General features: G+C 38.1%; 2 protein-coding genes across 3 annotated transcripts in view; one reads left to right on the forward strand and one right to left on the reverse strand.

Annotated features, from left to right (window-relative positions):
* Positions 1-26,740, forward strand: part of LOC137920437 (dystrophin, isoforms A/C/F/G/H-like) — a 508,054-nt gene that overhangs the window by 223,583 nt on the left and 257,731 nt on the right.
* Positions 182-8,742, reverse strand: LOC137920256 (uncharacterized). 2 transcript variants are annotated; one of them, XM_068763537.1, is made up of 11 exons: positions 8,608-8,742; positions 7,402-7,503; positions 6,662-6,796; positions 6,030-6,053; positions 5,255-5,347; positions 3,411-3,872; positions 2,743-2,781; positions 1,684-1,809; positions 1,558-1,596; positions 390-1,478; positions 182-317 (listed from the first exon to the last, which is right to left on the reverse strand). In XM_068763537.1, exons 1-10 carry the CDS (start codon positions 8,669-8,671, stop codon positions 403-405), a joined length of 2,160 nt encoding a protein of 719 aa, XP_068619638.1. In that variant the 5' UTR covers positions 8,672-8,742; the 3' UTR covers positions 182-317; positions 390-402. The 2 variants fall into 2 exon arrangements, with proteins under 2 accessions (XP_068619638.1, XP_068619639.1); XM_068763538.1 differs by lacking the exon at positions 6,030-6,053 and having other exon boundaries at positions 8,608-8,741.

The raw sequence follows: 26,740 nt of genomic DNA on the forward strand, positions 1-26,740 counted from the left end.
TTATAGTTTCAAATCTCAGTCGATTCGCTCCGCGTGCGGCCGGTTCGTTCCGTCACAAGTATTGGCCGCGGGTGTCGCGGTGATTTGCGTAAATACCGAATGATTTAATTATTCCACAAGCACGCAGCTCGTTGGGCATCGGGAGGTCGCTAATGTTTTTCTTTTAAATAAAACACTGTCATTTGTCAGTCCCACTAAATTTATTTTTAAATGTACGAAGCGTGTTTGTCAGTTTGCTCTGCCGAATTTAACTAATGCTAACGAATCCAGGAGGCTCGCCGTTTTCTCGTAGGGAGATCATTTGAAAGACCGTCGATCTGTAACAAAGGACAATTTGTTGGTATTTTTCTTTTCTTATACGAAATTTACGTGCAGAGGGAGTAGGATACCTCGCAGATGCTTCTAGGCGGAGGTGCGGGCGCTGACGTCTCTCTTCTTCCTTTTGCCCTCTCCGCTCTTGAAGCTTGTGGCTTGTGCAAGGGCCTGCGCCTGTGCGTCGGCTCCGCCCCAGCCGCCCCAGCCGCCGTAGCCGCCGGCGTTGGCCGCTGCGTTGGCATCAGCGCTGGACCAGCCGCCGAGCCCACCAGAGACGGCATTGGCTGCCGCGTTGGCATCAGCGCTGGACCAACCGCCGAGCCCACCGGAGACGGCGTTGGCCGCCGCGTTGGCATCAGCGCTGGACCAGCCGCCGAGCCCGCCGGTGACGGCGTTGGCCGCCGCGTTGGCGTCGGCGCTGGAGCCACCGTAGCCGCCATATCCGCCGTATCCGCCGCTTAATGCGTTAGCGGCGGCGCTTGCATCTGCGCTTGACAGCCCTCCATAACCTCCGTAGCCCCCCGACGCCGCGTTAGCAGCAGCGCTAGCGTCCGCGCTCGAGATGCCCCCGTAACCCCCTGTCATAGCGTTGGCTATGGCGTTGGCGTCAGCGCTGGCTCCACCGTAGCCTCCGTATCCTCCGGTGAGAGCTTGCGCGGCGGCGCTCGCATCAGCGTTTGCCATCCCGCCGTAGCCTCCGTATCCTCCGGTAAGCGCTTGCGCTGCAGCGCTCGCGTCTGCATTTGCAATTCCGCCGTAGCCTCCATATCCTCCCGTGAGCGCTTGTGCTGCAGCGTTCGCCTCAGCATTTGCGACTCCACCATAGCCTCCGTATCCTCCGCTTAGCGCTTGTGCTGCTGCGCTGGCGTCGGCGCTTGATAGACCGCCATAGCCTCCGTAGCCGCCGGCGGCCGCGTTGGCGAGGGCTTCAGCGTTGGCGCCGCCCCAGCCGCCGTAGCCTCCGCTCGCGGCGTTTGCTACGGCGTCAGCTTGAGCTTGTGAGACGCCTCCGTAGCCACCAATGCCTCCGATGCCTCCGATGCCTCCGATGCCTCCGTTGGCGATCGCGTTGGCCTGCGCGTTGGCGTTGGCACCGCTCCAGCCGCCCCAGCCGCCCGAGTTCGCGTTGGCGTTAGCGATTGCGTTGGCCGATGATGATCCCGCTGCAAATTCGAAAACAAAGGTTTGGAATCGAACGTGTGAGGTGAATAAACCAAACATGAGTTAATTTAACAAACTTACGGATTATGGGGTAAGGGCTCGGTGCGATCACGGGTTGTGCTGAAATTTAAGAAGATCGATTCAAATATTGTAGCATTTCACGATAGCATTGGCTTGGTAGCGATGCTGCCAATGTTCTGCACTCACCGCAAAGCGGGTCGATGGAGGTCTCGATGTACACGTAGTTGTATTTGATCTTGCACACGTGTATCCTGCACCCGCCGCCCGGCAGCCGGAACGGTACCAAAGGTCTCTTGCCTCTGCACAGCGGTGCTAAGTAAAAGCGAAACATTTGTTAATTATTGGATACAGATAAAATGAAGTCTAGAAGTTTAAATAATTATCTTCTTTTACTGAAATTACACCACGAGACTTTTTGGCGCAGGAAATACTTTGAGAAATTTAGGTTAAATTTATGCCTTTACCATCTTTATAGGCACAAAAGCTAAAATATCAAGTTGTATCGGTCTTCATCTATCATTTCGATCAGAACTCGAGCCAGACACAGCTGTCTGTATTTGAAGTTTAGCTGTCCGATTTGCAGTAGCAGTGAGCAGGCCAAATAGCGCGCAAACAAGTTGGCAGTTGGGCGCTTAAGGTTAACGTTTAGTGGAGACTGAGGATCAGCAGCCCAAGCTTAGGACCACTCATGAGGTGAACAGATGATCATGGTGATCCTATTGTTAGTCTGTGTAGAGGCCTATAACTAGCAGTGGATGTCTTTTGGCTCAATAATTCTGAACATATATAAAAAGATACAAAAAATTGTAACACATTGAATGTTAGAGCATTGGCAGGGTTAAATCAAGATACGCAAATTATTTGTTTGAAGTGATCAGGCAGCGCGAGAGCTATTGGAGCGGTAATTCGAATCGATTATATAAATTACGTTCTCCATGCTTTGTTTCCGACGATAATTTATTATTTATTGTTCAATTATATTTACACGATTACTCTGATTTAACTTAACGTTTTTTTGAATTCTCGGTAATCTTTCGTAACAGATCCAATACTTGGATATCCAATAACTTAGAATTTAAAATTCTGTCAATATCACCTCAGTTGTTGGTTTTCATGTTAAGTCATATTACCCGCCTGAACAGCCTCACACGGCGCCGAAAGCATGGGTAGATTTAGATGACATTTCTTGTCATTTTTATCAGAAATAAATGTGCTTGGTATTTCTGTAATTTTTCAAATACTCACCTACGTAGATGATGACTGGTACGGGATAAATTTTGGTGTCTGAAAAATAGATATTAGGACTGTTTACAAAAAATACTGTTTTGGGCTAATATTTAAAATAAATTTATGTATATTATAGAAGTTCAGAAGCCTAGGAACGAAGATTTTGTTGTTAATATTTACATTCGTGTACTTTTCAACTTCAGATCGCTTGTAGTGATCACTTGTGTACGTTTCGGGAAGAAAGTCAAATGCGCTCAGTTGGACTGAAACTTGATCAAATTGTGTTCTTCTTTAATGAAGTCTTTCAAAACTATTTCAGTTTCAAACATCTGAGAGGTTTCAAACATCTCGTGATCATTTACACAAATATTTTCACTAAAATATTTAGGGAGATCGTGTCCCGACGACGTTGTCGGAAAATACGTATCCTATTTCCTGATTTTCGGTTGAACAAAAAGGCCAAGTGCGAGGTAAATTTAACTAATTGTAAATTAAATTTTGAGTCATTCATATAAAAAAAGAACAGCGAGCACCTGCCTCTTGGACTAACCGAATTATCAAACATCATCACTTCTACGTTTGTAGCGTCAATGACTATTTTCGACACAAATTTAATAAATTTTAGAATAAAAATATGATAACATTTATCGGTATGCATTATTTTGGGATCACTTCATTGTACATACCATGAATGGGGACTGGAACGGGCACGAGTCGATCTTTGCCGGGGATGGTGATGTAGCGGTTAACGGGGTAGGGCACAGGTACAGGCGGTGAGGGTACTGGTACAGGCACAGGCACGTCGCGCACGGGGCCGGGCACGGGCACGGGGTAAGGCACCGGCGGGGACGGGACCGGAACAGGCACTGGAATCTTCCTCTCAGGACCTGGGATCAACTCTGGTACGGGGTATGGAACTTTCACGATTTGTGGCGGCGAAGGAACAGGGTACGGACGGTTAACCGGATACGGGATGGGGACCTTCTTCTCGTAGGGCACCGGCACGGGCACGGACGGGCCGCGGATGTAGATCTTCTCGGGCGGAGACGGCACGGGCACCGGCACCGGCACGATCACGCGCTTCCCAGGCACCGGCACGGGCACCGGGTAGGGGCGCGGCGGTCCGGGGATCACTATCGGCGGTGGGCCTGCGGGTCGCACAATTATTTGAAGAGTTTTAAATATTTTATGCGTCGTGAGAACCCCAGAACACTCAAATTTAATTGACACCGGAATAAAATGAAGCCGTATGACATCCTTTAATATAATAGACAATTTTAATGAAATCTCTCAACATAATTTAACATCTAATTCATCAACTTGTAAATTTATGTATTCGAACACAGACGTTTTTGATTGTTGAAAATTAATCTCTTTGCAGGGACTTGTAATGCCTTTTAAGCATCATTTTCTCTCTAGCGTACAATTATCTTCAAGACCACCAAGATATTCAATGATGAATTTTATTATGACTATTGAAGGTGTACATTAGATAATATACTTATTTATGTCGATATTATAATAAATCTTATGTCATAATATCTATGTTATGGGCGCGAATAATAATAGTATTGGCCATTTTAAATAAGTTACTTTTATAGTATTGTTATATGAAATTGTTAAGGTTTAGTCACAGTGGTCGTCCTAAATCGGAACAAATTTGTTTTGCTGTATATAAACCGCATATTATAAGCAAATGCTTATTGTTGTCACAGCCGCGAACAGGCGAGACATGCGGTAAGGCTTTATATACTTAGATGTTAGCTTAGAAATAAATATATGTTTATTCGTTATTCCTTTATATAAACTCGATTAAGTTTGCTTATTTGAACACAACCGTGTACAATCACATAAAAATAATTTGCAGTGGGCTCTTTTCGGGCATTTCAATCCTTATTTTAAGTTGAAGTAAATCACTGAAGGGAAATATCTGTTCTGTTTCTATTAAGGTGAACTCCTTTTAAAGCCTTCTTGTAGATTAAACAGGGGATAGCTATGTTAGTTGTGGGCTGATACAAGATTGAGGGATATTTGAATCTCTTCCAGTTTTGTTTTGAGTCGAAGGATGTCATTATAAGAAAGCTTAGCTTGATATAAGTTAAGTAAGTTTTAGTAAGATAACTGTATCTTAGTTTATGGAATCGGGCGTTAACTCGCGGACGTCCATCCTAAGTAAGAAAAGGACCAATATATAGCCACTTCCGCCCATGCAGTGGTAGTCGTGCAATAAAATGCACCGTCGTCGCATTGTTTGCCGCATACGCATTTATCGAGTGGTTTGGCGGTGGCGGTTGTGTGATTTGCATTGTTTGCCGTATACGCATTTATCAGCGGGCTGGGGGGCGGTGCATTTCATTGCACGACTACCACTGCATGTACGGAAATGGCTAAATATTGGTCCTTTTCTTACTGATAACTGTATCAGTTAACTGTCAAATTGGTTTTGGACGTTCTTACTAAGGTTAGTTTATTTGTTAAGGTATTGTAAGAGGTTGTTTTGAATAAGTGCATATGATAGCTTTGTACTCACATATCGGGTTGATAGGTTGCGGAATGGGCCCGATATTGTCATGAATAGGGAGCGGTCTTGGTGGACCCCACGGTCCGTCGATGAATAGCGGACCTGAAATAAAACAGTGATTTATATTTATCAGCAGGACATTTTAGTTGTAACGTAACATTTCTACTCATCTGTACATAAAACATTTCTGCAGAGTCCTGGTCTTAACCGTTTGTTAGGTTTTACGGTATGCTAGAGAATATGGGTGACGGGGTGAACGCAAGTATAGAGAGTAAGGTGCGATGATTCTCCAACAGCGCTCCCTTCCCCTCCTGTCACCGACATCGCATGCGCAGCGGGGTTGTTTATTCTATTTATTATCGCTACTTCATTACGATGTTATAATGCAAGAAATAAACATCTTATGTCAGTGTTGCCAACATTCTAGTGCTTGTCATCGAGGTATGTTTTGTACGGTTTACGTGACGTGTATTAAATTTAAAGTTGTAGTGTGAAAGAAATAACTTTTTGGATTTATCGATTTTACTCTGTGACCACACGTCCGATGGTACATTGAAGCCAATGTAAGGGAGGTGAAATGCAATATTTGATTTAACTTCAGATCGCCGCAGATCCACCGCCAACTTCGTTAGCGGGCGCGGCCGCGGCCGAAGCCGCTGAACTAACTACGAACTTGCTATTCCCATGCGTTGAAATGCAATTAATTACAATTGAAAGGCAACTAAAAAGCGCAAACCGCTTTAGTCGAGTGTTATATGAATTGTGTTATGTGAATTTGTGTTACCTGGGGTAGGTGATATGATCGGCGCTGTAAAAGGAATATTTATATATTAATTTTCAAAGCTTTAGTCAATTGAAAAATGTATACAGGTAATCATTTTTAAATTATGACACGAACAGACAGATTCGGTTTTCTTATAAATATTATTGAAATGTAAGATCGAACAGAATAGTGGCTTAAATATAAATTTAAAGGATGTGTTTTAAGTGCAAACATTTTTTTTTTGTATGTAAATACATATTATCAAGTAATACCAAGTCTTCTGCCATCGGTGCACCAAGCGGACAAGATTTGCGTGTTTGTGTTACTTTGTCTTGTTTTATTGATTCGTTCCTAAGAATTGTTTGTAACTGTAGACGAGTTTTTATTATTACTAGGGATTATATTCCACAGACATTAGCGCCCGTGCCTTTGTTTTATATTAACGTTTAATATTTGCGATATTTTGGTTTACATTTTTGCATGTCGCAGTGTTTACCAAGCCAAGTTATTCTGGTCTCTTCTTAAATTATTTCCTAACTTAAGCCTTAAACTTCAGATGACTATATTTTTTAATTAGAGAGTAATTTATAAGGGGTAAGTTCTATAATAAGTTACAGTGCTGTCCCGTCAGTGTTTTCTTTCCGGGTACATACCTGGCGCGGGACAGTTGCTGCATCGGGCGCACTTGGGATATAGTCCGCCGTAGTAGGTGAAGCAGCCGCAGATGTAGCAGTCGTCGGCAGCGCGGACGTAGTACATGTCTCCCTCCTGGGTGCATCGCTGCTCCCCTGTAAATATAAAGAATTTAAAAAAAGAAAAGACAATCTAAATGCTCTATCCCAAAATCAGACAGAGAGGTACCCAGATAGAGAGGGGCCATTGAAACAAAATTTACAAAACGCACACTCTGCTTACAACTTGCTTTAACAGCCATTTTAGACATCCAATTAAATAAAAAAATGATGTACAAATAGGACAAAATTGTAAGTATTCAGCGTTCACTGAAGCTATCTAATTACGCACAAAAATATTCAATGTTAATGATCCTTCTTGAATAATAACTTATGTCGGCTGCTATTTGATAATATACTGTTTTAGGTCGCTAAATTATTGTTGATTCCATCAAGGTATATCTGAATCGACATGATATTCATAAATGAAGAGACCACTAGAAACCAAAAGCTTTTTTGCGCCGAGGCTGCAGGAGCACTTAGGTTTTGTTACAGTAAAGACCTATCTGATCCACTTATAACAGGCATCATTTGTTAAAAATATCTGATATGAAATGCATTAGCATAGAATCCATTGACGATTTTCTTGTGAGATAAAGTACATCATTATTCAATAGTGATATCATTAAACCTACTGATACCATGGATCCAGAAGAACTTACCGACAGGCGCAGGGTTGTAGATCACATCTCCGGGTCCGACCACCTGCGACTGCGCATGGGCGAAGGCGCTCGCGTCCGCTTCAGCGAAACGATCATCGACCGCTGCGTACGAACAGGAACATATTATTGAAGAACTTATATATTTATATTTCACTTGCGAAACAATCGACTAAAGCGTCGGGAACTAAGGATTTTTTTTTCAATTTTCATAACTGCGGTATAAAAGGTTTAACCTCTGAGTTGTTTTTCTAACCTTTTTATTTATCTTAATAATTATCACAATAAAATCAGAATCAAAATATGACGTTGCTTATATAGAAAAGAAATATTAACATTTCAATTCATTTCCGCGCTTTAATCACGCGCATGCTTCTCTTTTAATATTGAAATGAATTTAAATGTTTATTCAAATGAACTGATAATTAAAACAGTTATATAACATAAAAATAGCATAATAAAATAAAAGTTCGAAATTATAAAATTTTAGAATTGCGTATGCTTAAAATTCGTAAGTACATTTTTACAGAGAAGGTTTAAATGCTATACAATTGTCGTAAATCTGCACCAGATGGCGCTGCGACCTGTTAAAGTTTTTAGCCTTTGTACTGATCATCAGGGAAAGATTATTCAAACAGGACAACTTCTTTGAGCAGAAACAGGCTTTCCACAATTCTACGTATAAATATTACAACGAGTCTTTAATTAAGTTTTCAATCATCTCAGAGCATATTTATGTTTTAAATATTTATATAACGAGATGTAACGTTAGTAAAAAATCTTCATAAATAAAAAAATAATTCTCCGAAAACTAACTAAAACTCGAAAGTCTTGAGTATTTCGGCCGATCTTTTGCAATAATTTTGATATGACACGGAAAGGTTCTTATTAATGCAAGGCTTTTCTTTATCTAACAAAACATTTTTCAAAAAAAAATGTTGTGTTAGAATATAACCAAACTAAATATATATCTTAAACTATAAAACTTTACAACGAAAATATATACGTATTTAAGTCATGTAGTACGTGAAATAAAAAATGAATATTTACAAGTAACAATATCGATGCATTAAATGAAGTATTAAATCATAAGTAAGGTTTTTATTTATTTTTACTTTAATATCGTTTGACAATACGAAGTGTGTCGAGTCATATATTGTTACAATAAAAAAGGTTCAAAAGTAAATCAGAGTCAAATAAAGTGCTTACCTTCGGGTTCGGCGAAGGCCGCGGCCAGGCAGCAGCTCAGCAGAAGCGCCTTGATGCTCCACATGGTTCCTGGGATCCGGCGTACAGTCTTCGACCCAGTGAGCGTCGCCCACTGAAGATGGCAGTCCAGCCGGCCCGGGCACTATTTAACCGGCTCTCTGGTAACGCGTTGATAGGCGTTGTGAATCAATTCACTTATTAAAAAATCCGATAAGTCCAAACGGGCGACGCGCACTCGGCTTAAACTTGCGTGAAAAATTCCATTGCACATTAATCTAATTTCCCAATATGTGTATTAACATTGTTTCCATATGCAATTCGACACTCGTTGCAGCGCCCGGCTGTCGACCGCGCGGGCGCCGGTTCTATTCCCGAATCGACTACATTAAAGTACCAACTCTACTACAGACACCTGCTTACAACAAACCTCCAAAAACCGTTAAAACCTTCACTATAAATTTTTTTTTTAAGTACTGACACGTCTTATTAAAACATTTGCTCCGACTGCTGCACTGTAAACACTTGTTAAAGTGACCACAAGAAAACATTCCACTGACTTTATCGTGATCAAAATGCCTATGTATTCATCATAGCTTTAAGTTGAAAGAAGAAACAGTAATTCAGCCTAATTCTAGTTTCTGCCAAAATGGGTATTTTCATTTATCTCATGACGCATACAAGTGATTACTTCTTATTACGGAATTCAAAGAAAATTATATATATTAATTATTAAATTAAAAATGGCAATTTCTAGCAAATTTCTAGGTAATGTTAGAATTGAATAAGTCATAACAATATAAATAATTGTATTTATTTTGTTTCTTTGAAATAAATGTAACTTCTTTTTTTAATACACTTGAGTGCATTGCAATGGTTGCAATACTATAATTTGCATGAGCCGTTTGTTTTTGAACTCTTTTAAATTCAGAATTATTTTTATTCATGATTATAGTATCACAAAGGTAATGATAAAATTCCACTAGCTATAGAAAATCCGCTCAAATACAGATTTCCATATTAACTACGAGATGCATAAATTACTTCACTAGTCGAAAATATTACGGTTTTTTGTAGATACTTTGTATCAATATTAAATGCACAAATAATTGCTCTATTTTGACAAGCAAGAATTGAGAGACAATATGCAAGAACTTGCAGCTAAATATTATTAAGCATTTTGAATGACAAATAGCGCAAAAAAAAGATGACCATTGGGTTTTGAAGTGGAAACCATGGTCTGGCAACCGCAGATATCGCCAACTTAGAGGACAAATAACCTTGTTAAGGTTGTCCAAAGCCTCTAGTTGCAGTTCCCAACCAGTTCTATTGTAAATCTAAAAGGGAGCAGTGGATGCCTTATGCCAGAATTCATGATGCTGTAAGGTAATGTCGAGATAATTGTGCCACAGTTTGGTGACATTACTAAACGGTTAAATAAGTGTAGATAAACTTGAGTAGCGTCTTCAGCAGTGACTTGATATCAACCGATGTATAGTTGGAGAAACACATGTTAACTATCTCACAATGTTAACTGTCTATACAAAAATATGCAAATGTACTCAGACAGCAACCAGCTCACGTGAAGTCCTTTCTTCGTGCCTTAGACATTGATACGATTTTCCAATGAATTCGTTTACCAGCGGTAGACAGAAATAAGTGTACAGAAGATTTAGAGAACAAACTTAGCAACGATGCATCTGAAGTATTTTAATTGGGTCTTGTTTATGAGACGAAAACCGTACCATGTTTTCAATTGTACGTAGATTGGCTTTCAACCAAGAGGATTAACCTCTCGTTCATATTTTAAATGTTCTTCATGAGTACAACAAGGATTAAGGTAACTATTTAAGACGGTATGTCAATGTAATTCGAACTCGTTGGAATATATCTTTTTAAACTTAATTTTTTTATAGGTTACTTCCTTTTTGTAGCTGTTGTCATCTTTTGGGTAACTTGTAGTTGCACTGATTAACTATTATCAAATAGGCGTACAATAATAATTTACTGTACATGTAAAAAATACATATATTTATCAGTAATATTAAATTAAATAGAGGTATTTGGAGCATCGTTGTAAGATCGAGTCGGGAATGAAGAGAACCGCAGAAGATCCAAAGTCACTGACTTTGCCCAAAGAATTGCCCGTTTTAAAGTGGCAGTGGGTGAGGAACGTCGCTTGTGTAACCGATGGGAGTTGGGGTTGAATATTTCTCGATTAGCGACCACAAGGCCTGCCCATTAGGAGGAAAACATGATGAAGGTTACGAGGAGTCGTTGTTTGTGAAGATGAAGAACGGTCATTGCGGTGATGTTTGGGGGAGGACTATGCCTTGTAGTGGGCGTCCATTGGCTGACATGAATGAATGAACGAATGAAAGTAAATTGAAATCCATGTATTGAAAAAAGTGAAATATTAATAATTTTTTAACACGATCGCTATTATTGCACTCGAGTGTAGTTTTTAATTTTTCATATTTCCCCACTGCGCTCCACTGGTTCAGTGATTGATTAATTGCCTGTCGACTGTAAATATTTATATGTTGTGCGATTCTTTAACATTCAATGGTTCGTTGGAATCTGAATCGTCTACATTATTTGTTTAAAAGGGAAATGGTTTATTGAAAACATAAATGTAAATGTAAAAAATCCAAACAATAAATATAACCTGGTTTTATGCGATATGAAAGAGTTGATGCAAACAAAAACACAAGTGGAGAGGCCGCGGTGCCCCAGCCCTGCCGGAAGCGGCGCCGCCCGCCGGTGGTGCGGTCTGCTAATGACGCTCGTGGCGCCACCTGACGAGCGCGGTGCTTTCGGATCTTTTTCCATACGAGCACTCAACTTCGGAACTTAATACATTACAGATAGTTTTTCACTACGGAGTTATTAAACGTCTTTATAAACCGTCTTTTGATGTAAATCACCAGACAGTTTTTGTTTGGACTCTATTAAGGTTCGTTGGGTTTAAATTCGCCTACCCCTCACGCATGCCCGCCGTTCTAACATCTTCCTAAAGCAATTTAATCTAAGATTAGTATTAAAAAATTCATTTCCTAACAAGTTTTCTAATAAAAGATAATTTATCGAAGTTGTTTCATGAGGAGTTTCTAAATGATGAAATTAATGATCAATTTTGGGACCGTTGGACACTCGACTAAGATCTTTAACATATTGTGTTCCTTTTTAAAAAGTTTATATATATATATATATATGTATATAAATGTATATATATATATATGTATATGTATATATATATTAATTCAAAGTCATGTCAGTTTTGTATAAACGTTATCGGTTATGGTATTTAGTTTATGATAATTGTTCTCTTTCTAATACAGTGTTTGTATACAATAATAACAAATAAAATATAAAGAAATGTATAGTTATATATGGAGACTAAATTAGCGTGGTTACATAGAGTAACTGTTACAAGAGGCTTAGGCACGAAGGAGAAGGGCGACAACAAAAATTGCCTTTTGAGGTATAATAGTTAGAAACGTCTTATTAAAATAGTCCCTTTTACGCAAAAGCGAGACTTAATTAGGTTCACTTAACACAACAGCTTTTAGAATAGGAACTCTATCATTCAACTTCTACAAAATCACGTAAAAAGTTGTCAGTGAAAATTTCATATATGCTAATTATAATTTGTTTTGTTTCAGGTAAGAGAAGCGACATTTTTATTTTGGAGTCAGGATAGACACGATGTATGAGGTACATCGATGTAAGTTTAAATAATTACAGATTCTGCTGTTAGTAACTTTGTAAGAGCGAGCCAGAAACTCATGTTTTGTTTCACCATTTACAAACTAATATGTTTGCGTTTAATATAGTAGCTTAATATATATTTATCTGAGTTATTGCTGTGACGTCCGGACACCTGCTGCGTAGTTAAAGATAATTAACGCTTCTATTCCATATTATCATAGTCAACCACTCCCGACACACAGGGTAGAATATATTTTCTTTATTGCCAATGATTTGTACATAAATAGCGGCAATTTTTTTTATAAACATTTACGTGATAAGGTTGTTTCTCGCTTACAAATCGTACAAAAGTAGAATAGCGCTAGTTCTGCGAGGGATTTCATTGAGTGACGTTGTAACGTCATAAAATGCAGCGGCACTCGCTTCGGACATGCGAAGGCTGCACGCTGCGTACAGCGCCATTGCAGTCGCCCTGGGATATCTTTTATCCCTACTACTGGTTCTCGAAAGTAGATTTGAATATGTTAAAAATGAATATATGGATAATCTTTTAAACAGTCCAATGTTTTATTGAACTTTATAATACTTTTAATAACATTATACATCGTATTGTGCGTTTAACTGTTCGCTTTGAACTTGGCGCGTTCGTTTTTGTACTTTTAACAGCTGTATTGCCGATGCTTGTGTATAACAAAATTATTATATATATTTTGACATCAGACCAATAAATTAAATGATCCCACGGCACATGGATACATTTCGCATTAATTTTTTTATTGGTATTTGACAGGTCAATAATAACTTCGGACAAAATAAAGTCGATCAGAACAGATAGTATTTTTCTAAATTTGTTTCGTAAACCATTAGTAATCTTTTCGCAAGGGTTGAGTGAAAATGCAGCTCGCATTTAGGTTCACCGCGGGAAACTCACCTTGTCGAAATTAAGCCTATTCACTGAGGTTTTACAGCACAGAATGCCTTACTTCGTGTAGAAAAGATCTCTATTAGTTACAAGCTGTATTAGATCTTAGTACTAAAAGCATAAGATAGTAAATGCCTCGAAGCACTCGCGTGGCGTGTTTAGTTTCAGTGCAAGCTCACCGTTGTTATGGACCTGCGGCGCGGGGTGTAGTGAGGTCGTTGTTAGCGCTATATTTAGTGTCATTAGGCGCCCCGTGCGGCAAAACATTGAATTAATTCCAACATACGTTTCAAACGAACTAAAGCTTAACTCTGTGCTTTTCTGTCTTGGGCTTATAAAACTGATTTTGAAAACTTCAAGGTTACACTGGTACGTATGTAGTAGAGTGTCTTTAGTTTGCGCTCGGCGATTTCCAACTCTATGTGAACTTTATTTAAATAAATGACTTATAATAATATTACTTATAACTTAAGAGTATATATATAGCACATCGCGAAACATTTAGAGATCGGAACCTCTCAAGTTTTATTTTAGTTTGATTTTAAGTTGAAAAATATTATAGGAGAGATTGTAAGACGCAAAATGCAGACCGCTTCATTGAGAGGAAGTCTTATGTTCACCTGCAGGTGTGCTATGACTCAAGTGATGGTGATAGGGGAGCTCTATTCGATTCTAGTTCGTGTCAATTTGCGCTCTTCTATATTTGTTTAACACGTTCACTGGGGGCCCAATTTTGAAGAACTTTCAGCTGGTGCGGCTGAGGTCGAATCAGCCTCAAGCTGAACTTCCTAGTAGTGCGGTTGAGGCCTTTTCTGCCTCATGTTCATCAATATTTTTTTACAATATTGAGTCAATGCTTCGCAGACATAAAGAAAGCTATATTTGTCTTTGTCATACCTCATACGGTTGAGTGTAAACAGCCGCCCCACTAGAGAGAAAACACGAGTTTTACGCGCCGCACCAGTGCAAAGTTTACCATGAGGCTGAATCTGACCTCAAGCCGCAGTGAACGTGTTAACGTAAACAAGTAATCGCTGAAAGTTATCTAAAATGGAAAATGAATAAAAATTTGGATCTCTGAAACGGATAACAAACCGATATTGATATAAAGAGAATAAATAAATCTTATTTTAGAATATATTGAAATGGGTATAAATAAAGAAAATAGTATTTGATTTTTGTTACCAATGTCGACGGAATATAGGAAACGTGCACTTACCCACGATGCAGCAGTGGGCGCAGCTTCCGGTCCCGTACCACCTGCACAGCGCCTCCCCCACGCTTCGCGGCGAGCTCGGGAGCCTTTATTTATGACATTTTTATAGAGTCGGCTTTAGAAAATAATCTTACGCTACACCTTTTATTACGCAGAGAAAATTTAATGTATTCAAAACTGCAATAAGCAAACGGCCAAAGACGCAGTTTACGGGATGCCTGTTACTGGTTCTAATTCGTGGCGTTATGTTAAAATTCGAAAACAAGTACAAAATAATTACATGTTTTGAGATAAGTTTCACAATTATTGACATTTATTCAAATTTTTTTTTCTTTTCTGCTGTAAGTTTGTAATTAAAATTACAAATAAATACAAATTGTCGAATTGACATTTTTGAAAACCTAATCATGACTCTTACTATATTCTTAAAATAGTTTTAAACACTGATGTCTGACTATCTGTCTAAATAGTATATACATACAATTTCATGGACCTACTCTACTTCTGCTGGTGACCAAATTTATAAAGCGTGCCATATAAGAGCATATGAGTTTGCTTCCTAGTTCTGCGTGTATGTATATAAAATAAAGTTTCACAAGATATCCCGTTCCTACCGTTTCTTGATCATATATCTAAAATTAAAAGTATTTTATTGAATAAATCATATCACGGCATTCGGTTTCAGTTGATCGAAATGTGTGGAACTTGGTCTGTTGATTCATTTACATCGTGGATGCACAGACGGCGGCCCGCCGGTCGAATACTGGTGGCCCGCCGACAGCAAAAATAATATTCTCGTGCATTCGAAAAATATTGAATTCTATTCCAGAATAAAACCATAAAAATTTAATTACCTATACTTCTGGCGGCAGCCCTGCCATCAGTTCATGATTTGCTCGAGTTGCCCCTTGTCTTAATGAAAAATCATTCAATTTCATTTAAAAGAACAACTATTGAGTTTCTGGCCGGCTGTCAGCAGATCAGCGTCCGTAGTCGGCGGTAGCTTACAGCTTGTAATGTTTAAGCAATTGAAGATAACAAGGGCATGTAAATGCCTACTTAATAAAGATATTTTGAATTTGAATTGTTGCTAGACATAAAACTTTTGACGAATCACTAAGAGAAAATGTGTATGACAATATATTGCCTCCCTATAAATGAAAAACTAGACTACATTTACAACAATAATGAATATAAGAAAAGTGGCGATGTCCACATGCACATGGCTGGCACTATAGACATTTTAAATAATGACTGAGCTTATATAAATCTTTTTTCAGGCTTCGTAAAGTTGGTGAGTGTTAATGACATAAAAAACAACAGACAATAAAAAATAGTGACACGTATGTGTTATTATTATTTATTCACAATGATTACAACTGTAGTACGCGCGGTATTGTCAACATGTCAGATGTGGGCAATATAGCAACGCTATTATCTGTAGGACATAAGTGGGCTTAGCAATGGTGGTAGAGTAGACAGCTTTTTAACCTGAACGGGACAGTTAGTCTAATATCACCCCCCGTGCCGCGTATTTTAACTACCACGCGGTACAGTAAAATTAAGGTTATTCTTTACATTGTTACATTACATTGTTGTCTTGGTTATAGATTTATATAAATTCATGCATGACAAGAAGACAAACTCGTCTTATGCACAAAAACCATCCTCGTACTTTAATACACAATTAAAAAAAACCACATTGTTTTATAATCCTGTGTATTGAAATGTTTTTGGCGGTACGTTTACCGCACAGGCCAATGCGGTGGAACTTTATACAAATAACTTCTAAATTCAAAACTATGCGCTCGAAAGAGAAAAATCGACTATATAAGTTAAAGGCGGAAAAATTCTGAGACGGAGCGGAAGTCGATTTCGTTCAACTGAATAACTTCTTGAAAGCGTTTATCTTAGTGGTTTTGAAATGTATTGAAATAAAACGAAGCTAAAGGAATTTTCTCGCTTAGGTGATCAAATATTAAGAAACCATTCCATGAATGCACGTCGTGTGCTTCGCAAGTAGGCCGATTTGTCCGTACACACGCCCCCGCAGATCGCGGCGCCGTCAGCAGAACTTGCCCCGCCCGCCCTACTCTATCGGATTGCACATATATTCACGACTGCTCTTTAGGCATCCCGGTGTATGCTGCCTTTAAGCATCCACATTTATTCATTACTAAAACATAAATCGCTTACGTCTTACTTCTAAAGTAGCAAATTTATTCCATATATAAAGACACACATGCCAGCATATATAGTTTAAAAGTATTCCGGAAATAATTTGCCACTATGTGGTTGTACTAAATAATGTACTAGCATTCCAGACAGACTATACAGTCAAGTGTTATTTGTATGTCATATTCCAACAGAAAATAAATAACGTTCTTCAGAGCGATCGTTTCATTTATTGATTAAATGTGAAATAAATAAATGAATTTTGTCAAACGCGAGAAGTTCACAGCGTACTGTCAAAGGCCCAAAGTCTTAAAACTTAAACCTTTCTTTAATTTTTCAATTTTATGCGTAATTTTCTTAATTTTACTTATGCAATATTTAACCTGAACGCAGATAATCTTTTAAAAACTAGATCGTCCCTTCAATAAATGTACTCGGTTCGTTTTTAACAATCACATACTGAATAAAATATTTATAATGAAAAATTCCCAGTTTTCAATATGATAGTAGGTACGAGAGCCCAAACCCGTTTTGGGCCAGTAAAAATCAAATTGACCTCACCTGTAATGTCATGCTTATTAAGATAGATTTATTGAAATTAAAATAAAAAATGTAAAATTGACGTACATGAGAAAAATAAATAAACTAAATAAAGCTGTGATACTGCAATAGAAAATACAACTGAAGTGTTTGAGGATGGATGAAAGGAATGGAATGATTGAGAAAGGAAGATGAAATTATGGAATGATAGAAGGAAGAAAAAAGATATTGTGAACTATAGAAGACGAGGACGAAATAAAAAAAAAGTTAAGAAATAAACAACCCTGTTTCCAAAAAAATAGTGGTGGAAGGAGAGGTCTCAACAGCGAAGGCCTCATAAAAAAAATGTCATCCTATAACTTAAAACAAAGCTTTGTGAGTTCCTCAGGTATCTTGATTTGAAAACAGCCCACAAAGATAGTCCAGTTTTTTATTCGATTTTATAACTGACCTTACAATTGTAAAGTATTATTAGTATTTATATTTCAATTCAGTTATTGGTAATCGCTGGCTGAGCGAGTTGCCCGCACGACACGCCGGTTCGAATCCGTAGCAAATGTAACTAATCGTAAATTTAATATTCAGTCACTTATCTCGTCTCCAGTATGAACGCTAAGCACCTGCCGTCTTGAACTAACTGAATTATCAAACATCCCCCCCGCTTCCCTCACAGCTTGATCAACTTGAATCATAATTAGACGACTCTATTATATTTCGGCACAAATTTATTAAATTTTATGATTAAAAGATAATAGATGTAAAGTAAGAAATACTGAACTGAAAATTTAAAAGATAATTTAAAATCCGACGATGTCGACTTTATTCGACTGGTAATCACTTGAAGCAAATTCAACGCAATGTGGTGCGAATGAATCTTATTTAATTATTTATTTAAATACGTCAACTCATAGTTTTCGCAACTTCACAACAACGGTATAAACATCACATTGGTTTATTTATACGTTTTACAGATATGGTGCAATGGACTTTATATATTTTGTCACTCCACCCCACAGACGCCCAATGCAAGACATAAACCTGTCCCAAAGATATCTATACCTTGATAGTTCTGCTTAGCAGACAGGTTGAGAATCGCAGTGTGATATTGCGGTACGCAGAGAACGCCACTTCTATCTTCTAAAACACTGTTTCTTCCTGCCTCCTGCGCCTCCGCCCTACAGAGGGACCATTTGATTAATAAGAGGCCAACTCGAAAGTGGGGTTTAATATAAAAATGTAAAAATCAAATAGGGGAGACGTAAAAATTTAAAAAAAACACACAATTCTATAAAATTGTTCCTAAGCAGTGGCAATCTTATGTATTTAATCTACAAATTATAAATTATATAGGATTGTATTCCCTATATATTACATCCCGGGAACCCAGATCCGTGAACTAGGATCGGGTTTTCAGTTATGATATGCGTGGTCTTTATAAGAAGGTTATATTCGTGGTACAGGCCTTGTTGGTCTGACATACGTGTGCAGCCTGGTACAGGGCTGTTTTTTTAAATAACTTTACACACTCCGGCACCTGTTCTTTAAACAATAGAGACCCACATCTATTACATTTACGGGATATCATCTTTTGCTACGGTGCAATCAAACTAGGATAGTAGATGTTGACTTGTATTATGTTACATAGCTCCACGATACAATCGAACAGAGAGACATCCAATGCGCGTCGCGTGTCTACAAGGAGTGACGCCTCGGACGCTTAGTTTCGCGTTTGGGAACGATGAATGTTACGTAAGCGAGAGAGTTGCCACAGATTTAAATACACCACTTGTGATGCTCTCATACTTGGATATAGCTCGAAGACATCTGTCTACTTCGACTGTTGCCATTACGCGTTCTTCCGAGACGCTACATTAAGGAAAAAATCATAATGGAAACGAGTCGATATCTCATATAACGCGTCCTATAAGTTTCTTTTCATTTTGTGTTAAACTATGAACTTTGTTATGTTAAATCGTGTGCGCTAACTGAACAACTTAACTCAGGTCTGCTCAGTAAATGTTGCTCGAGGAACACTTAACGCATCTAATAAAGGAGTCACTCACTGCGCTGCATTCGCCGCTGTCGGATGCGTCCATTAAGCGCGACATCCCGGAATTACGAGGCACCTGCAGCGCCGACAGCGGGGAAATGCTCCCGGGATTATAACATCCCGAGCGGAATGCTAATTATATTCAGAGTTTACCGAACTGCACTGCAGATCCCGCTTGCATTCTTGAATATGCCTAGCACACGGGTCTCTATATTTATTAAACGTTTATATTTCACAACTTCAATGTATGTAACATATCAATACAAAACGTTACTACGGCAAAGGTTTACGCGGTAATTAACACGAAGAGAATAATTGCAGTAATTCCACTTAAAACACATGTATTATCCACGCTATGTTTATAAATTGTAAAATATATAGTGATTTGTACAGTACATAAACAATTTCGCGCGCAACATCTGCAAATTGTTGCAGTTGTGTTCTTTAATAAAAAATATTTAATTTAAACCCTCTTCAACGAGAAAAGTTAATGGCAAACCATTTGTACATAACGCGTAATACGAGTTCAAGTATAAATGGAGAGAGAGTTATGTTCGTGGTGTCGCCACAACATTAAATCAGCAATGAAGGATCAAATAGTGCGCAAAAAAGGTGGCCGCTGGAGCCTTAAGGTTCTAGAGTGTAAACCATGGAGCGGCCAAGCGTAGTGTAAAACGTTCTCCTGCAAGGTGGACAGGTAGTCGTGTTACTGTCGTTGGAAAACGCCGTAGACAGGCAGCTTTCGATCAGTCTTATTAGATATATTTGTGGAAGGCCTAAGTCCAACAGTGGACGGCTGAAATGATGATGGTTATGACATCCTTCAACTTAAAGCTGGCAGGAATCGTCCACGGCTTTATTTGATAAAATTATATAAAAATACGGGCGGGTTTTGTTTATAATATAACACAAAAAAAAAATATAACAAGAATATCAAAAAGATTTCAAAAATGTGACAGCTATTATGTTAGGGATTGTAATGGTTAAAGAATTGTAAACTCAAAGTTAAAATACCCTTAATGATCGAACCAATAGCTATACTACATATATATCTCGGAGCAGGTAGAACAGGGTACGGGTTTATTCGTTTAAATAATTTAAAAGCCGGGCTAAGCGTCGTCGCCGCACATTCAGCGTCCCTCTTCAACCTCTTATGATAATCGCATAATTCCTTAAAAAGAGGCAAAAGGTTCCTCCCAAATTATACTTTTAACTGGGGTACAAAGTGAGAGGGTGCGGTCGGCCGTAATGTTCGTAGCATTGCTCCCGGAATAACTCAGCGGACCAATCAGGTAAGTGGTCGTATTTCAAGAGGCTGTCGGTGGATGCCTTGCCGGCAGCGCCGAGTGGCCCCCGTCGAGCTAAGCCATTATTCCTGATACGGGTCCAGCTTATTTAACGATTTGAATTTCGGCTACACTTAGTTTTTTTATTATTTACGTTTCATTATTCATAAAAGTTCATACGTCTTTGAATACTCTCATAACCAGTGGTACTCAACTATTTTTAATACGCGCTACAAACACTTGTTAATTATGATGACGAGTTGTTAGCTTCATTGATAGGGTATTTATTAAGTCTTTCGTGAAGTTTCAAAGAATTTGCAATACCCGTGATCATAAGCAGACGTTTTATACAAATTAAGAGAGAAAAAGAAACTAAAAACATTTATTGACCTGGTAAAATGGTTAGGAAATATTCCCACAGACGTTCAATTCAAAGCATATGCCTTCCTCAAAGATTTCTACGGGGATATGTACCATAATCGCCACGCTTGGCAGGCAGGTAGGCGATCATAGTCTGGTATAATGCTGCTCATCCTCTGGAAATTAGTTTCTAAGTAATGGTGATCCTATATAATTCATGCACAAAGTGTGAATTATATAAAATTGTATCCCGGGAATCGAATCCGCGACTTACGATCGCAAGTCCCCTACCCCTAATGAATCACCTACCGCCGGAATACCGTTGCTCTTAGATACAGGTGCTGAACTATAATTTATTTTAATATGAAGTAATCCGAAATTTGAAATAGCTTTTTTTTGTACTTTATTTATTATTTCTGAAAACATCGATTTGCGGATAGGGTGTACCATTGCATTTATTGACTGCAAATAAGCTATATATTATCTTTACTTAGGATGGACTTTCGCGAGGTAACGCGTGATTCCATTAAAGCTATACATCTGTCATTTTAAAACTTTTACACCTGTGAGATATCATCCTATATAAGCGGCGCATACGACATCATGTGATGTTTTCCTTCTTTTTTTCACCCGAAAGACGCCTATTGCAAGGAATAAAATACCTTTAAAGATTGCCGCGATGAGTGGTCTTGTGATGTTTTTACAAATAAGTAATATATAAACTGTCGATAGTCCCAAGAAGTAGTGCAGTATCTGCAGTTACTCTGTGTTTGGCACTAATCGGTGTAACATAACTCCTGAAGATGCCCCGTGGAGGGGTGAAACACGTGTTGAGTAATTTGGTAGTGGCGGTTGTGTGATTCGCATTGTTTGCCGCGTGCGTGTTTGTCAGCGGGCTGGCGGGCGGTGCATTTCATTGCACGATTACCACTGCATGTGCGGAAGTGGCTAAATATTGGTCCTTTTCTTACTTAGGATGGACTTCCGCGAGGTAACGCCTGATTCCATTAAAAGTAGTGCAGTATCGCTAGTGTATAAGTAAGTATCGTGTTTCTAAAAGAATTCCTCTGCATTTCAAAGTAAAGTAAGTTGGACGCGCTTTACTCGGTCGTAGCTCAAACTGTTTTTACATTTATACACAGCAGCAGGTCACAAATCAGCGGCGAGTGCATCCGCACCCGCAGCGGGGAGGTCCGGCGCAGACTCTTTTGTTGGGAGACGACATCCGGTGCAGTCCCGCCGGAATGTTTATTGTTTAGTGCAACTCGTTCTTAAAGAAGTTTCGAAGAGCTCATTTCAAAATATTTCTCATTCATATCTGTTTATATTTTACTTACATAAATTATTTCTTAACGTAATGTCTTTAAGTTACACTGAACTGTGTTCCTACCAACTTGATATAGATTCGTTTTTTGAAATGTAATTTAACACGTTGAACGCCATGGCGGACACCATGTGTCCGACAGAATACTGTCCCCTGGGGCCACACCATTAAAAATCATTTGTTACATGAACAAGAACATACGATTCTCTATATATTTGACTAGTATACAATATTGGCCTGACGAGGTAAAGACACGGTCGAAGATCTGGTTACAAAATGTCTGAGTGTCGATTCCGCAACCTGCGCAGTTTCCGTTCGGTCCGTGTGAATTAGCGCCATTAGTTTCCCGGCCGACTTCATTACTTGTCGGGGAAGTTTTTTCGCGTCGCTCCGGCGCACTGCGAAGCTCGACCCTCGCTAATGTCATTGCGATTAGGAAGGCAGTTGATATCACTTTTTTAGACGGCGATGTACATTATGTTGGTTGATCTAGAACTATATTAATTGATATATGAATATTTCTATTCCAAATGTATGACAAAGCGGATAATTCCGGATCGACTTAATCAATACGGCAACTTTTTATCATATTTTCGTTGAGGTACGAAGGTTTTTATTTGAAAAAAAAATATCAATAAAACAAGAAAAGGACTAATTTTTAGCCACTTCAAATAAGCCTCTTCTGTCGATTTCTCTCGTCGTTCACAATTAATTTTATAACTATTACTAGAATAACTTAGCAATTATTATTATCAAACGTAATGTATATTTAATGGAATCAGGTGTTACCTTGCGGAAGTCCGTCCTAAGTAAGAAAAAGACCAATATTTAGCCACTTCCGCACATGCAGTAGCAGACGTGCAACAAAGCGCACCGCCCGCCAGCCCGCTGATAAATGCGTATGCGGCAAACCATGCGAATCACACAGTTATGTTACACCAATTAGTGCCAAACAAAGACTTTGTGTTTGTCACTAATCAGTGTAACATAACTCCTGAAGATGCCTCGTGGAGTGGTGAAACACGTGTTGAGTGATTTGGCGGTGGCAGTTGTTGTTGCTGCACGACTACCGCTGCATCTGCGGAAGTGGCTAAATATTGGTCATTTTCTTACTTAGGATGGACTTCTGCAAGGTAACGCCTGATTCCATTAAATATCAATAAAACAGTCAGAGCAATACTCTTTTTTCATTTCTATCATGTTGTAGATTAATCAATTTTTTCTGGTTTTCAAATATTATTATTATTACTTATCAATCAAAATAAAAAAGAGCATTTTGGTATGTTTTCCCAAAAATATATAAGCGCTCATAAAGCTATAATTCTATTATTATTAAAAGTTTTGTATTGTACGAAATAGAAAACTGAATGAAAAAAAAACAATTCCTTACCAAATTTGGTTATAAATCGTTTAATATTATAAATATAATAATATAAATAAACGTAGTGATCACTCTCAGATAAGTTTTTTTTTATAAATAATTTCTCTACTAGGCCGCAAAGGATTAATATTTTTTTTCGAAATATCTAGTGCATTGTTTTTGATAGAAGCAAGCGGCCATCTTTATGTGTACCGTAACGGCTTAACTTATGTTACCAGTGACCCTAAACTAAGCCACATCGATCACAGAAGGTCACAAGGAAGGTAGTCAATCCAAAACGCTTAGATAAATTACGTACCAGCTACTAATCAAGTCAAGTCAGTAACTGGACTCATTATTACTGCCATGAGAACACATAGGTTAGGATATAAAAAAACAGTCATGTGTTTCATTAAGTCGTATCAAGAGAGATACAACCTTCAGTAATGACATAACGATTTAAAAAATATATTTTGATCGTGCGTCGAAATAGATATATAAAGTATATATAAAACTAAGATTTTAATGTCTTCTCAAATATATTATTTTCTATTTTTGAAGTATCTTTTCGAGCCAGTATTAAAATCCTTGAGATGTTTAAGTGCGAGTAGAGAATGTAATTAAAAATGGCGCGAATTTCCCGTCCGCGAGCGTTGATTATGACACTGCTGCAAAAACAGGATGTTAACAGCGTGATGTTCGACTTGATTTTAGGTTACTGGGCCAAACTAATTTATATATATTTTTGAGGGACTAGAACAGAGTTCCCCAAACTTTTTTGTGTCGTAGACCCCTAGCCATTTTGGGTAGACCCCCTACTTACCTAATATTGATTTCCTGTAAATTTCTATCTGTAGTGAAGTTTAGTGTTAAAAACTTAAAGTAAAAACACATGTTAATTTATACATTTATCAATTGAATTAAAATTAAAACTATTCAAAATAAAATGTTGTATCAGTTATGTAAAATATACGTAACGTTAAATAAACTGTAAATAAAATAACTTAAGCAAAAAGTCAATATTTTAAGTGAGAAGGATGAACCTGATGCTTTAATAATAAATTATCAACATTTGGCGTCAATTTTGTAAGGGTTAATCTTAAATCTCCTCTGCTAATGATGTCCAGTCTGTGGACCCCCATTTTCATTTCATGGACCCCCAAATTTTTTTCGCTGACGTAGACCCCTTGCAGGTTGTCATAGACCCCCAGGGGTCGATATAGATCACTTTGGGAATCACTGGACTAGAAGAACGTGGTATTCGGAACTTACGAAGTGGTTAATTGCAGATTTAATGGGGTAAATGTATGGCTCAAGCTGTATAGTATCAAACTTTAAAGCCTTCACATATATTTTCAATCATCCTGTATGAAATAATCATTCTGAATGATGTCACGTTTATTATTTCTTCCTATTAGAATGAAAAATGCTAACAAATTCTAGTAGTCAGTGTGCAAGGACAGATAGTAAACAATAATAAACATTAATATTTAGTAATCTGTATTTTTAATTTTCTTACTGTATTATCATTACGTTTATTTAATTTTCTGAAACCACAAATTATTGGTAACTAGATATATATATATACTTTTATATCAATAAGAAATCATATAATGCTTTTTTAAACCGAAGCTCACCGACTGTAAATACCAGTCTCGGTCAATAGAGAGAATAGAGGAGGAGAACCTCGCCTCGTGAGTAAAGAGGACTATGCCAGACCTTTTGGAGGTTTGAAAGAAGGTAATAGGAAATACAATAAATAAATAAAAGGACAAGAATAATGAAAAAAATATTTAATAGAATGAGGCGTTATTTTGCGGAAGTCCATCCTAATTAAGAAAAGGTCCAATATTTAGCCACTTCCGCACATGCAGTGGTGGTCGTGCAACAAAGTGCACCGCCGAGTGAGCTCACTCTGTGTTTGGCACTAATCGGCGTAACATATGAAGATGCCCCGTGGAGGGGTGAAACACGTGTTGAGTGATTTAACGGTGGTAGTTGTGTAATTCGCGTCGTTTTCTTACTTATTAATGAAAAAATTAACAGGAGTGATAAAATAGCTACGATATTAGAAAATAAGATTTAGGGATAAATAAATTGTTAAACAAATGGTAGAAATAATGAAAGTAAAATTGTAAAACTTTGGAGTAAAAGTGAAGGAAATGAGGCGATGTGTGGAAGGAATTATGGAAAGGAATGAAAGACATGGAGAAGATTGATTGTTTTTTTTTATGGCCCTCGCTACTGAGGACCTCTAGTCCCGCCCCCTATTTTGTCGAGAACAGGGTTTTGTTCATCTTTCTCTCTTTAACATTTGTTCTCTTACACTTTTCATTTATCTTTATTCGTCACCTTCCATCCTATACCCAGTCACTAAAGTCTAAGTTATTATTGTTACAATATATTACATTTTTACTTAGATTATAATCAATTGTTCAAGAAGGTGATTATGGTAATTAATTAAAATTATGTGTAATATTACAATGCAAATAAAGTACTTGTCCACCTGTACTAGGGGTTGAACGAGAGGCCACAAAACCTCCATTGAATAAGGAACCTAGCCGAATATCTCACTCTAATTTCCGGTGTTTGTGTTGCTATATAATCATTGACTATTTATTATTGTGCACATTCATTGACATTAAATTCACTGTACACTCTTTAACTAACTAACGCTTATTAACGCTTTAACACAATAAACAATAATCCTGAACACGTGTAAGATGTTCTTGTGGTCGTTATATTTTTGTGAAGTCAAATGATATATTTAGAATCAACTTCCGGCAACTCCAGCTCGAGATGTCGCAACATATTGCCCCGGCAGGCCGTGCAGGTTGCCGTGGACACCCACGTCACTCAGAATTCAATCTCGCGGCCGGTTTCATTCATTAAATTAAGACACGGGCGTGGGCTTCATACCGTTACGCGCCATTCTGTATTTCGTCTCCGGTAAGCTGGTTTTGCTTCGTAATTTTGTTAATAACACGCCATTTTCAGTACTTTGACGTTTGATTTATTGTATAAAAACAAGTAACACGTGATAATGTGTTCAGAAAATGTGATTTTGATTAAACGATATCATTTTTCTCATTAATTTAAAATATCATTGTATATATTTTGTTATTAAAATTAAGACAATTGATAAAAACGTATATTTTATATAGCTCCCGTTTTTAAAATCTATCGTTCACC

Source organism: Battus philenor, unplaced genomic scaffold (assembly GCF_028537555.1).
Source record: "Battus philenor isolate CCGP_79_NKW_IND1 unplaced genomic scaffold, ilBatPhil1.0.hap1 SCAF_18, whole genome shotgun sequence".
Taxonomy (NCBI): Eukaryota; Metazoa; Arthropoda; class Insecta; order Lepidoptera; family Papilionidae; genus Battus; species Battus philenor.

Bases quoted from the DNA above. Each gene is read 5' to 3' on its own strand.
- LOC137920256 (XM_068763537.1), bottom strand. From the start codon at position 8,671: ATGTGGAGCATCAAGGCGCTTCTGCTGAGCTGCTGCCTGGCCGCGGCC. The intron at 7,504-8,607 runs GTAAGCACTTTA...GTTCGTACGCAG, and splicing joins GGCCTTCGCCGAACCCGAAG to CGGTCGATGATCGTTTCGCT. The intron at 6,797-7,401 runs GTAAGTTCTTCT...TTATATTTACAG, and splicing joins CTACAACCCTGCGCCTGTCG to GGGAGCAGCGATGCACCCAG.